At 41.3% G+C, this 14,204-nt stretch overlaps 1 protein-coding gene across 9 annotated transcripts in view; it reads left to right on the plus strand.

Annotated features, from left to right (window-relative positions):
• Positions 1-3,459: 3,459 nt before the first annotated feature.
• The window catches only part of MAP3K9 (mitogen-activated protein kinase kinase kinase 9), a 62,013-nt gene continuing 51,268 nt past the window's right edge, over positions 3,460-14,204 (plus strand). For 5 of the 9 annotated variants that reach the window (XM_070758463.1, XM_070758498.1, XM_070758489.1 and 2 more), the window contains exon 1: positions 3,462-3,937. In XM_070758463.1, coding sequence (XP_070614564.1) covers positions 3,526-3,937 — 412 coding nt within the window. In that variant the 5' untranslated portion in view covers positions 3,462-3,525. Of the gene's footprint in view, positions 3,938-12,408; positions 12,483-14,204 lie in introns of those variants that run through there. The other 4 variants (XR_011559675.1, XM_070758453.1, XM_070758481.1 and 1 more) reach the window with 3 other exon arrangements.

Here is a 14,204-nt window from a genome sequence, read left to right on the forward strand (position 1 = left end):
TAGACATGTGAGGTTCTTGCATTGTCTCTTTGGAAACAGAATTTAGAGAAGATCAGTCCATCTATTGAGCCAGATCAAATGTGGACAATTTATTTTCACATGAGAAACTGGGACAGTTGTGGAGGGCTGAACCAAAAGGGCTGTAAAGGTGCAGAGGGATGCCTGTATGTAAGCACATATGTAAATTGGAAAAAAAGTAATCATCTTCAAAAAGCAATGCAGTTGGGTGTATGGCATACAATTATTTACATTTACTGTATTTTTTAATTTCTCATGTGAGCTACCCAAAGATATGGTCTAAGGACCATAAAATGTCTTGGTCTGAGCCAGACTGTAACTAATCAATATGCTGAGACAGGAATGGCCTGCAGTGATTTATCAGGTAATTTGCTCCTAACAGTGTTTCTACCTTTTCATTTGAGTCAGATGCCCATGAATGTATTCCTTATATTATGGGAAAAGGTGAAAATTGCAGGGCATCAAATCTGGATTACATAGTGAATAGCAGGTTTCTACCAGTTCAGGCGTACTGGTAGCAGCGGTGAGAGGCTCAACCCACATACCCAGATGTTACCATGGACACTCTGCGCATGCGCAGAAGTGGTGCACACACATCTAGAAAATTCTGAGAGTTAAAGTCCAGAAGTCTTAAAGTTGCCAAGTTTGGGGACTACTGTCATAGTGGATTGTTTAAAGCAGTGTTTCCCAACCTTGGCTACTTGAAGATATTTAGACTTCAACTCCCAGAATTCCCCAGCCAGCATTCGCTGGCTGGGGAATTCTGGGAGTTGAATTCCAAATATGTTCAAGTGGCCAACTTTGGGAAACACTGGTTTAAAGCATATTGAGGAATACTCATTACAGGCTTTCATTTCATGAACAATATCAACACAAGCTTTTCCCCCAGCAACTCTTCAAGTGAAAGAAAGAGCTTCCAGTGAATCAGTGCTGCCATCAGTTGGTCACATACAACATTGGAGACATTGCTTTTCATTCAGTCCTGGTACTTTTTTTTTTTTACTAATCTAGTTGAAAGGAAATAATTGCTGGGATTTTTTTTTTAAAAAAACAACCTACAAATGGTATATGCTGATGTGTAGGCTCATCTTGTTTACAAATCACAGCTCCATGCCCAATCATGGTTGGTAACTTTTTATTAGAAATTAGGAAAAGATATTTGACCATCAAATTTCTGCCAAATCTTTCTAAGATTTTTGAATTCAGAGTTTGTATAAAATACAATGAAAATGTTGATACTGATGCTCAGTATTCTAACCTGGGGTTTTCTTTGTAAAAACATCCTGATAATGTCATTTTATTTTCAGTAGAAGTGAATTGAACACTTGATTTAATGGCAGTGGGTTTAGGAGATTTTGGGAGGGGTGGTCAATTTTTCATTAGATATCACCCACAATTTAACAAAGCCTGGTATTTATGAAGCAAACTAGGCAAGTGATGTAATTTTATGTCACTTGTGTCAATTTGTATACTTAGACAATTGATAGCTATTTGTATTTGTCATTTGTGTCAGTTTACATTTAATTTACAGATGTTATAAGGATAAAGGTAAGGATTTCTCCTTTTCTGTCCTATCCAACTCTAGGATGCCAGTACCTATCTGTTTCAAAGCCAAGGGAGCCAGGATTGTCCAGACACTTGCATGGTCACGTAGCCAGCATGACTATACATCAAGGCACATGGAATACTATTGTATTCCCATTGACATTTTTTTTTCTATTTACAGTACATGGTTTGTTTATTCAACATGAAAGGTATGCCATAATTTACACAGTATGATAACTCACAAACCAACAATACATCTAGCAACTAGAAAAATGGTCCACTGAGATTATCTGAATTTGAACATTTCAGCCATCATTTTCCTACTCCAGGAAGCAAATTGCTACATTAGTTTGAAATGACATGCTACATTAACAAGGCAGCTATCTTGCTTGTATTTAAGAATATGGAAATAATGTGTACCGTGACTATGTGTCGAGAAATGGAAATATATAACAATGCAGAGTTGCTCAAAGTATTGTTGCATTATTGTTTTTAAAGATTGAAAATCAATAAAAAAAAATTTTTTAAAAAAAGAATACAGAAATAGCTTGTAGGAAAACAGAATTTGGAAAAGTGATTTGAAGAAACAGCGACAGATTAGGTCCCACAGAGTTGGCCTTTAAACATTGGATTTTTAGATTGTACTGTATTGTTATATTATATGCTGTGAGACACCCCAAGTCCTCGGAGAAGGGCAGCATACAAATCTAATTAATAAAAATAATTAAATAATAATAATAAGACCACACTTTTTATTAGGATCTATTTATCTATTTACATTTGTTATATACATCACAATTATTTTTTCTAGGGACCAGGCGTACACTTGAATTGCAACCGGAGAATAATAGTGACCGAGACGTTGCTTTTAAATTACAGCACTGTAATTTATTTATTTATATGCTACCATTTATATGCTGCCCTTCTCCACGTGGTACAATATTATGACAATCATTAAGTGTTGTACCACATGATTCTTGACAAATCTACATTTTCTTTTATGTACACTGAGAGCATATACACCAAGACAAACTCCTTGTGTGTCCAATCACACTTGGCCAATAAAACATTCTATTCTATTCCATTCCATTCTAATTGGAAATACATTGAGAGGTGCTTTAGTTTTATCTCATAAAACGGTCACTTCACACACACCCCAACTACCTGGGTGGTCGCACGCAGCCTCAGCTCTATTTTGTGACTAGTTTCTTTCAAAGGCAGGTAGCTCCACCTGGTTGCCAGGAGCAGGGAAGGGACGCAAGAGTACCGATAGAGCCAAAAGGCTGTTCATTGTTAAGGACCGTTCGGCATGTCTAGCCGACACTAATCAGAATACTATAACAACAGAGCAGGATCGGAGAACCCCGCGATATTTTCAGCCAGGAGTAAGCGAAAAAGCGCTCTTCAGAAGGAGACCCCGCCGTTTCCCCTCACAGGGTCCGCGCCCGCCCATTCGTTCGTTCGTTCGCCAGCAGAGGCAGAAAGGCAGCCTTCTCACCTAGCAACGGCAGAACCTTGAGCTCCCGCAGTGACGCTCGATTTGAGGGAGCCGCCCAATAGGAAGGACGACTTAAAGCAAAAAAAAAAAAAGCGGGGCGGAGAGGCTAAACAGGGAAGCAAGACGCGGCGAAGGCGCCGCCGATCTTCAATCAGGTAAAGGGAGTAGATTGAAGGACCGGCGTGTCAGCGAATGGGAGGCCAGAGGCGGTTAAGAGAGGCGGGGTTTTCCGGACGCTCCGCCCTCCTTCCACTCTTTCAAGCTTGCCCGGTCAATCAGGTGTCTCAGGAGGGATGCGCGGCCGGCGGAGCGCGAGGTGGTCGTGGAGGGGCTGCTTGGCGGCATCTCTCCCGCGCGGAGGGCCGTGGCGCGGCCGCGGCCTCGGCCTTCCCTCCGGGGTGGATCGGCAGCCGGCAGCCGCATGAGCGATAGGCAGCTTTCCCCGCGGGCAGCCCTGCCCCCTCATGGAGGAGCCCTTCCGTCCGCCGCCTCCTCTCCTCCTCCCGCGAAGCCCCCTTCAACAGCCGCCGGGAGAGGCTGAAGGGGGGGCGGCGGCGGGCAGCCCCGCTTGGGGGAAGGCGGAAGCCGCGGCCTCGGGCGACAGCGCCGGCGGCCTCTGGACGGCCGTCTTCGAGTACGAGGCGTGCGGCGAGGACGAGCTGAGCCTGCGCCCGGGCGACGTGGTGCAGGTGCTCTCCAGGGACTCGCAGGTCTCCGGCGACGAAGGCTGGTGGACGGGCCAGATCGACCAGCGCGTCGGCATCTTCCCCAGCAACTACGTGACCAGCAGCGGGGGAAGCGGCAGCGGGCGACGCCTTCGCCTGCAGGAAGGCAGGAGGAGATCGGATCTCCAGGCTGCTAGCCCGGCCATCCAGTGTAAGAAAGGAGGGCTCGGGGTGTCTCTCTCTCTCTCTCTCTCTCTCTGTTTGATTCAGGAAGACGCCCCCCCCCCCAGTTAAAACCCCGGGCTGAATGCCCTGTAGATGTTGAAGGGTCTTCTGTGGAAGAAGAGGCCTAATAACCCCCCCTCCTCTCCATATGCAGGGCATAATAAGATGTACAGACGAACATTGGGAATCCCCCCACTCCATCCATTTGCATGTCAGTGCTATGATCCAGGAGACGCTGGGTTTGCCTTCTGTTGAAGAAGTTCGTTGAGGGTCTTCTGGGGAAGAAGAGGCATAATAACCCCACCTCCATATTTTGCAGGGCGTAATAAGACCGTACAGATGACCACTGGGAATCCCCCCACTCCCTCCCCTTGCATGTCAGCGCTACGACCCAAGGGGGAGGCTTGTGCTGAAGAAGTTTGTTGAGAGTCTTCTGGGGAAAAGGCCTAATACAATCCCCCCTCCCATATTATCAGGTCATAATAAGACCATACAGAGGACCACTGGGAATCCCTCCCCCCACTCCCTCCCTTTGCTAGTCAGTGCTATGATCCAGGAGAAGCTGGGTTTGCCTTGTGCTGAAGAAGTTTGTTGGGGGGTCTTCTGGGCAAGAGGCTTAATCCCCCCACCCATATTTTCAGGGCATAATAAGACCGTACAGATGACCACTGGGATTCCCCCCCCTCCATTCCCTCCCCTTGCAGGTCAGCGCTATGACCCAAGGGATGGCTGGGTTTTGCCTTGTGCTGAAGGAAGTTTGTGGAGGGGGATAGATAGCTGGTCGTGCGTGTAAGACTGCCCACTGGTCACTTCGGTAGGGGATGGGACGGCACTGCTTGACTCAGTGCCTTTGAAACTTCATCGGGGATGGCACTTCTCCCATCTTCATGAGACTGCAAATAGACAGGATCTTGCTTACGTTTGGCAGAAGAACAACCAGATACTTCCGGAGGCATCTAAGGAAGGAGTGTGTGATATTGTATCCCATTGATGTTTATTGCTGCCATCTCTCCATCACCCCCCCCCCCCCTTTAGGCTCTTGATCCCAGCGCCGATAAACTCGGAGAACTGTATATTTTTATTTATTTTTATTTGTCATACAAATATAGTATTGTAGTATGTTTAACATAATATAAGGATAAAGTAGAGATAGAAAAGATATAAACACATTAGGACAGGAACGGTAGGCACAAAGGTGCACTTATGCACTTATTCTTCCCCATCCTCTTGCTCTGTATTTTAGATGAATAGTAATGGCATGTAGACTTATATATCGCTTCGTAGTGCTTTTACAGCCCTCTCTCAGAAGGCCAAAAACCAGCCTGTCGCCCGCAACAATCTGGGTCCTCATTTTACCCACTTCGGAAGGATGGGAGGCTGAGTTAACCTTGAGCCGGTGGTGAGATTTGAACTGCTGAACTACATCTAGCAGCTGAAGTAGCTTGTGGTTCTACACTCTAACCACTGAAATAATCGGATGGACCCAATGCTTCAAACTGGGACATATAAAATTCAGCCTGATTACGGTTTCCTAATAATTTGCATCTCTGAAAACTCTGCGCTCAAGAATAACAACCAGTGTTGCTGAATGTCTATTGGGTCTATTGGGTTCATAAAGGATGATAACAATGTAGAGCAGAGGTCTTCAAACTTGGTAGCTTTAAGACTTGTGGACTTCAACTCCCAGAATGCTCCAGCCAGCAAGTCTTAAAGTTGCCAAGTTTGAAGACCTCTGGTGTAGAGTGTAATTGTGTCAGGAGAGGAACATTTTTCAGCAGTGTACTTTTATTTGTTAAATGGGTACTTTAAATGGGCACTTTATCTTGGCAATCTCTGTTTGGTTGTTTTCTTGCAGATATTTCATTATCCAAACTAGGTAACATTATCAGTGCTGTTATAGGTCATTGTTTTCCACCTTTGTAGCTTCCATGCTCTTTATGCCTAATGGGTTTTTCTTAAATTTCAGTAGTAATCTGCTTCTGTTCCATGCACTTTTTAGTGGTTGTTTAATAAATTCAGTAATTTGTTTTAAACTCATTGTGAAAGTTGTGATCTCAATTTTAGCACAAGATGATTTTCCTCTGTTCATTAATTTGATTCATTGAGGACATTTCAGCAGTTCGTACTACAAAGAGATAAAGCTTCCCCTGTTTGAGTGGTTTGTCACAACTGTCAAAGCTTCTGTGATTTCACCGTCTTTTTCTTCTGATCTTAGTGCCTCAACACATGAACAGTTGAGTTTTTTGCTTGTTCTGCTTAGAAACTTCAGAAGAAGACATTTATGTTTTCATCAGGATTTTTGTTCTAAGATGTTTTCTGTCAAGTTACTTTTGTAATATTTCCTTGTAAACAAGTGGCCACAACTGAAATGTATTAACACTGCAAAATTCAGTATGAAGCATTAGTCAAAGCTGGAGAATTTAGTTTAGCCATGCAGAGATGATTTGGCATAAAGCCAGTTTTAGACTAAATGTTTATGCAATTGCACTGAGTAGCCTTTATTATTAATTCTTTTGCAAAGGTGCATTCTTTATATTGCCTTTTAAAAAACCAATATTGTACACCTGAGAATACTATGGTACTGAAAGTAAAGTCTGTAGGTCCCCAAATGTACATCTTTGTGTGCATATATATGTCTTGTATGGACTACTCAATATTTTTGGATTACTCTTATACTTTATTGCCAAAATCAAGATATTTGAAAGAGAATGCTAGATCTGGTATTTTTCTTTTCTTTTCAAATTCTAATTTTGCAAATCATTTCATTCTTACAGATTAAACATTTGCAAGAGAAAATAGAGATTAAAAATACAATATATGTGATGTAAATGTGAAAAATAAACTGCAATCACTCTTTTAGTAATACCTAATGCAGGGTAGAGCCAAGGAAATATATATAAACAAACCAGAAAAATTTTGAACCCCTTGTGATGGGTGGTGGTGGTGATGGGGGTTTTTTTTGTTTGTAAGGTGATGGGCACATGCACTGTGCACTGTCTTATGTTTGTTTCTATGTAACCATTATATAAAAATCAATAAAAATATATTTTAAAAAAATACAATATATGGGAAACCTATATCCACCTTAAAAGGAAATAGTAAATAATCTGAAACAGGGAACTGCAGTAATTTTGACAGCGCTACCTCATTTTGGTTTTGAGATGCATCTTGTTCTAAAGAAAATAGCAATAAACAAAAGTCTTATTCCCTGTCCATTTGCCTTTTTGTAGAAAAAAGTGTGTATAGTGTTGCTTTGAGACCATTTAGGAGTACCATTATAATTGGCAATGTGTTAGGAAAAAAATGGAGTCTTATATGCAGCATTTTCAATGATACGAAGCTATCTGTTTTCAGTTGTTGCTATTCAGTTCTTACATATGTAAACTTACCTGGCTGCTACCAACAAAAGTTAAGTTACAGGAGTTTTATTTATATAGCATCCACCTCACAGAGATGACTTTGGATGGCTTAAAATAAAATAGATAAAAAAAACAATAAAATGCATAATATAAAATAAAAATAGAAGCTAAGTTTCATAAATAATATCCCATTTGTCTCTTTTAGATTATATTTAAACATATTTCTATACTGTGTGATGCAGTATAATTATATTGTTTTTTCATACACAGAAATACAGCCAAACGTCTACTCAGAAATAGGTATTTGGTGGCCAATTCTTTGTTATTACACAAGAAAATTATGGAATTTCATATCTCTAGCCAAGTAATATAATTAACAGAAAACACAGTCAAATAGTCAAAGCTGAAGAATTTATTTTAGCCATACAGAGATGATTTGGTATAAAGCCAGTTTTTGCAAAAGTGCATTCTTTATACTGTATTGCCTTTTCAAAAAACCAATATTGTACACCTGAGACTAATATGGTATTGAAAGTAAAGACTGTAGGTCCCCAAATGTACATCTTTGTGTGCGTATATACAATATATACATGCCCATACATTGTCTAAACAGAATTAAATTTGATAAACGATAAAACTTCTTCATGACTTATATCAGTAAAATTTAAATATGCTACACTTTGAGTTTACCAGCTTTTTATTACATGAAAATATTTGTATGGGAGTTAGCTCTTCTTTTAACTTTTTTAAAAAAATCCTATATAGTTCATAAAGTATGGTAATCATTAAAAGGTTTTAGTCTACAAAAAGCATATGCTTCAGACTGCTGTTGAGAATTCTAGCAAACTTGTATTATCACCAAAGGAGCTGTCCATTCAGCACCATTAATTCAGAACCTCGCTTTTCTGTTCATAAAGTTTTAGTATTCTTATGTCCTATGATACAGTACTAAAAACAACAGCAAATGAAATGATAATTTTAAATGAAATGAAAAATTTAACTTGTTTTAATCACTTAATCAAGGCTATGCAGGAAATTTGAGCAGGCTTAAGCTATTTAAATAGGGAATTCAGAACTATAACTTCTGCTGTTTCTTTTTTTTTACTTTAAGTTAACCTTAAAGAGCCTACTGTTTCAGTTGTTAATGATGTTTCCTAGTTCAATGTTTTTTAATATTAAATTCCCATATGATTATTGTCAGGTTTCAGAAGAGCATTAGGAGAACAAAAGCTTTAGTTTGTACATGAAATGTTTAATCCAGTGTCCTCTGTCACTAACAAACTTCCCAAAAAAAATGTTGTTTGCAGCATTTCCCCAGCATTTTCTCCATCCTTTTAAATGTTTGCCTCACCCCACCTAGCACTGCTGGTTGTTTCTGATGTCATCCATGGTAACCTGATAGTCTGTCTGACATGCTTGCTGGCCAGCTGATTGAATGTTTGTAGCCAGGCATCTTCCAAGCATGCAGCGAGTGAGACAGACTGCAACATGATGCGACACTCCCTGCCTGAATGGCAGCCCAATCAGCCAGTGCTGACACACGGCCCTCTCTAGAGCTATCTAAGAGAGAAGGAGTAGATAGTAAGTCTGCCAACTCTGCAGGTGTGGCTGGTTTCTCAGGATATATTTTGTGGAACTGGGCGATTAGTTTCAAGGCTCTAAAGTTGTGATAAGGGACCCACAACTATCTGATAATGGGTAACCTTTCCACATAACCAGATATTGAAGGCAGCCTCTATGCAACCAGGAATCTATAATGTCTTTGAGTTCATAATGCTGGATGTATGGATGCAGCAAGCAGACGTGGAATACTGGGTGCGTCTTTCCCAACTAAGGTGGGAGTTTCAGTCGCACTGTGATGGGATTTATTATTTTAACAATAGTAAATGGACCGATGAAGTTTGGTGCCAGTTTTTTGGAGGGTATCTTCAAATTGAGATATTTCATTGACAGATAATCTTTTTGGCCACATAGAATGGGGTTTGCAATTGTCTCTTTTTGTTGCCTGGAATTTTATATTTATGTCTAGCATTTGCCAGAGCATCCCGTACATCAACCCACTCTTTCTCTATATTGGACATCCATTCTTGTGCCCCTTATACTATCTGGCTGTGAATGTGGACATTCTGGGACGGGTACAAATTCCATCCCCGTAACAATGTGGAATGGAGTACATCCGGTGCTACTGTGAATTGCGTTATTATAGGCAACTTCAGCGAATGAGAGCAAATCAGCCCAATTATCTTGTTGGTGAGTCACGTAGCACCTGATGTACTGTTCCACCATTGCATTAGCTTGTTCTACAGCACCCTTGGTGGAGGGGTGAAAAGCGGAACTTAATCCCTGTGAAGATCCGATCCTGAGTAAAAATTGTTGCCAGAACTTCGCAGTGAATTTGACCCCTCGGTCTGAAATTATCCGCCTAGGAACCCCACGCAGTCAGTATATGAGCATAATAAACAGGCTGGGCAACATCCGGGCAGATGGCAACCCTGGACAAGCAATGAAATGGGCCCTGTTTGGAGAACAGATCTATCATGGTCCATTTCACCGTGTTACTGCAGCTGTTAGGGAGGTGAAATCCATAGCAGTGTCCTGCCACGGTTGCTTCCCGCAATGGAAACAGATAATTTCTGGCCAGACTGGTGCCAGTGCAGGTCTTGTTGGTGCAGTCGGGTTACAGAGTCTTGTGTTCCAGAGCCCACCTCTTCTTGGTCACGTCAGCAGGCCCCCTCATCGTGGAACTCAATCCATTTGATGCCAATCATCATGTTTCTGTAGCGACTTGCATCCAGAACACCAGACTCAATGGCAGGCACTGAGTTACACAAGCCTGCTTCAACAACCAGTCCAGTCCAGCCTTGAATTAGTGTACTAGTAATCTTTATGGCCACCCCCTCATTTTTCCAACCAACCAGCGAAACTGGTGTACAGTATATACTCCACCACCAGCCTGCCCCTCTGTTTGATAGCCATCAATTCGCCCTTGGCCTGCTGTACACGGATCATGTCCTCAAAGTGTTCTTGCAATGTGGCCAAAAAAAGACTGACATCCCCAAGCTCTGCCGCATGATCCCCATAGAGGTTGGCCACCCACTCTGCCACTTCGCCTTCCAACATAGCGGTTACGGCCATAACCATGGTGCACTGTGAACTATACAAATGCCCATATTTATCATTATGGTCCACGACGTGTCCAAGGAACAAAGCGACCCTCTCTGGATTCCCATCAAATACCATCTTCAATGCTGGAGGGTCCCACCGCACAACTGGGCCTTGCGTTTGGCCACTCGGGCTGAATCCATAGCAAAGATCCTGTCCACAAGCCATGGAAGGGCCTGAAACACCATGATATCTAGCAACAGCTCTTACACCAGTCCAGATGGGGGGCTCACCCATCCTAGGGCCCAGTCCAGTCTTGACCGCAGGACCAGTCTCTGAGAAGTTGAAACGTTGAGGTGGAAAAGGTCCCATTTTCCCTCTAATATCCTGTGCAGGTTGCCCCCAGAGACCAGACCTAGGAGCCTGAAAACCGGCTGGGCCAAACATTTCCCTTATGGCATCCAGAGTTTGGCTTCCCGGTGCAGTGGAATAACGGAGTCTGCGGAGAGGGGCGGCATACAAATCTAAATAATAAATAAATAAATAAATAAATAAATAAATCTGACAGTCTCAAAATGGGTGAACAGTGCAGTCAGGCGGTAGGGAAAGAAAGTAGGATGCTTGGCTGCATAGCTAGAGGTATAACAAGCAGGAAGAGGGAGATTATGATCCCGCTATATAGAATGCTGGTGAGACCACATTTGGAATACTGTGTTCAGTTCTGGAGACCTCACCTACAAAAAGATATTGACAAAATTGAACGGGTCCAAAGACGGGCTACAAGAATGGTGGAAGGTCTTAAGCATAAAACGTATCAGGAAAGACTTAATGAACTCAATCTGTATAGTCTGGAGGACAGAAGGAAAAGGGGGGACATGATCGAAACATTTAAATATGTCAAAGGGTTAAATAAGGTCCAGGAGGGAAGTGTTTTTAATAGGAAAGTGAACACAAGAACAAGGGGACACAATCTGAAGTTAGTTGGGGGAAAGATCAAAAGCAACATGAGAAAATATTATTTTACTGAAAGAGTAGTAGATCCTTGGAACAAACTTCCAGCAGACGTGGTAGATAAATCCACAGTAACTGAATTTAAACATGCCTGGGATAAACACATATGCATCCTAAGATAAAATACAGAAAATAGTATAAGGGCAGACTAGGTGGACCAGGAGGTCTTTTTCTGCCGTCAGACTTCTGTGTTTCTATGTTTCTAATAAATAAATAACTCCAGTCATCCTCTGACATTCTCCTCTCTGTCCACTGGGAGAAACAGCCCTTAGTCGGGGTTAACACTGGAGGCGGGGATCTGGACACTCCTCATATTATCTGCATGCCTCGCATTCTGAGTGGAGTCTATGCCCACTGCATCACCCACGCCTCTCATGGCCAAATATTCCTTGGGCCTCACCACTGGTTCAGCAGTGCCCTCCGTGGCAGAGGGCAATGTTGATAAAGTTTCTGGAGTTGGCTCGGTTAACATAACAGACACCTCTGGCACTTTGGTGGCAAAAACACCTTCTGTTCCCTCTGCCCTCCTTACAAGCCCTAAAACCTCCCCAAACACTCATAAGCAGGAAGAAAAAGGCTGCAAACAACCTGTCAGATTCCAGAAGAGCATTAGGACAGTGTTTCCCAACCTTGGCAACTTGAAGATATTTGGACTTCAACTCCCAGAATTCCCCAGCCAGCTTTTGCTGGCTGGGGAATTCTGGGAATTGAAGTCCAGATATCTTCAAGTTGCCAAGGTTGGGAAACACTACATTAAGAGAACAAAAGCTTTAGTTTGTACATGAAATGTTTAATCCAGGGTCCTCTGGCACTAACAAATTTCCAAAATAACTGTTGTCTGCAGCATTTCCCCAGCGTTCCCTCTTCCCTTTTAAATGTTTGCCTGGCCCCACTCAGCATTGCCGGCTGTCTCTGACGTCATCCAGCCGAGGCCATGGTAACCTGATAGTCTGTCTGACATGCTTGCTGGCCAGCTGATTGATTTCTGTAGCCAGGCGACTTCCAAGCATGGAGTGAGTGAGGCAAGCTGCAACGTAATGAGACCACCCCTGCCTGAAGGTCAGTCAGAGCTGACAACTATTTAGACTTCTAATGTCTTTCAGAAGCCTGTTTTTTACCTTTATTCATTGATATTTCAACAGTGATAGGTCTTCATTAGATAGACTGCATGTGTTGTAGTAACTAATATACAGTACTGCCCTTCTTTTTTCAGAGCTACTTGAATTCTGGGAGTTAATATTAATATAGCCAGCATATTTCTTGAATGCTGGTTCCTTTATTGTAGATAGATGATTCTAAAGACAGAAGCTACCTATCACTTTTATATCTTCATTGTCAGTTGTAAGTGAATTTGTTAAACTCTCTTTTAAATTTGGCGAAGCCATTCTCTGTCCTCAGCAAATTGGTCATCATGCTATTTATCCAAGAATTCAGATTGGGGTGAAGAAGATGACTGTTGATGGTTTTCAAAGGCAGAGTTTTTACCCCTTGTCATTGTAACAACAGTTCAGCAAAAGTTATTGGGAAAACTATTGGTCAATTTCCCAATATTTCATTGTCAAGGATATGGTATAGAGCTTGTATATTAATCATCTTAAATTGCATCCTAAATTATTTTTACTTTTCCAAATTGATCTTTTGCTTAAAATTTATTTTTCTTTTATATTGCAGCATGTCAGTATTTTTATTCTCTTTTTATCCTGATTTAATAGCTGCCCCTTCCCCCAATCCTGTTTATAAGATACTTGTAGACTTCCTTGGAATTATTTGGAACATAATTTGAACAGCAGTCTATAGTCTTTATAATAATAATAATAATAATAATAATAATAATAATAATAATAATAATTTATTAGATTTGTATGCCACCCCTTTCCGAAGACTCGGGGCGGCTCACAACAACGATAAAAACAATATAATACTGGGACATTTGCATGCTTATAAAATTCCTATGGAAAATCGAGGATATATTCTCCTTGTGGTGGTATTACAGTATTAATTGTAGGATATCAGCCAGAAAAGTAGAATAACATACAAATATTATAATGCTATATTTCAAAACAAATGATGCTGTTCCCTACTACCAGTATGATGAACTTGTCCGTCTTGATTTTCTCAAGCCTATTATATGGAAAACTGAGCTCTCAAGAAGCTTTTTCCTTTCAACTTCATTGTCATCAGCACCCAATCATGTGTCTCATCATACATGGTGTAACCTATCCTTTAACATATGAGTAAATTGCAGAGAAAAATAATTCAGGTATCCAATCATCAACAAAACTATTTAGATTTTGAAGGTAAGAAGTGACCATTTCAATTTAGATTGCAAACAAACTGAAAACCAATGCAGCTGACACAACTCTGTTGTGTTTTGACTGGACTCTTTTCCAGAGGTGTGCTGAAGTTTGTCAAGGATATATACTCATAAGGAGTACTATACAGTTGTATAACCCAGGCATGCAATTGGCTTTAAAATGTAAGCTGCTTTGAGCAGCCTTTGTAATAGGGAAAAGTACAATATAAATAGATTGTTCTTAATACTGTTGCCTCCACCTAATTCTCCTTCTTCCTCCTAAATTCACCACAAAACACTCCTGTAAGGTGGATTGACCTAAGAAAGAGTGGCTGGCTCATCTTAAAGCTTTTTAAAAGTGCTTCATATTACATATGCTTCTTATATTGAAAGAATAATAGTGAACTTTGATTATTTCTTTTAACTCAACAATATACTCTATGGCACTCTTAAGATGATACTTAACAGTGAAATATAGTATATTGTTG

Source organism: Erythrolamprus reginae, chromosome 1 (assembly GCF_031021105.1).
Source record: "Erythrolamprus reginae isolate rEryReg1 chromosome 1, rEryReg1.hap1, whole genome shotgun sequence".
Lineage (NCBI taxonomy): Eukaryota > Metazoa > Chordata > Lepidosauria > Squamata > Dipsadidae > Erythrolamprus > Erythrolamprus reginae.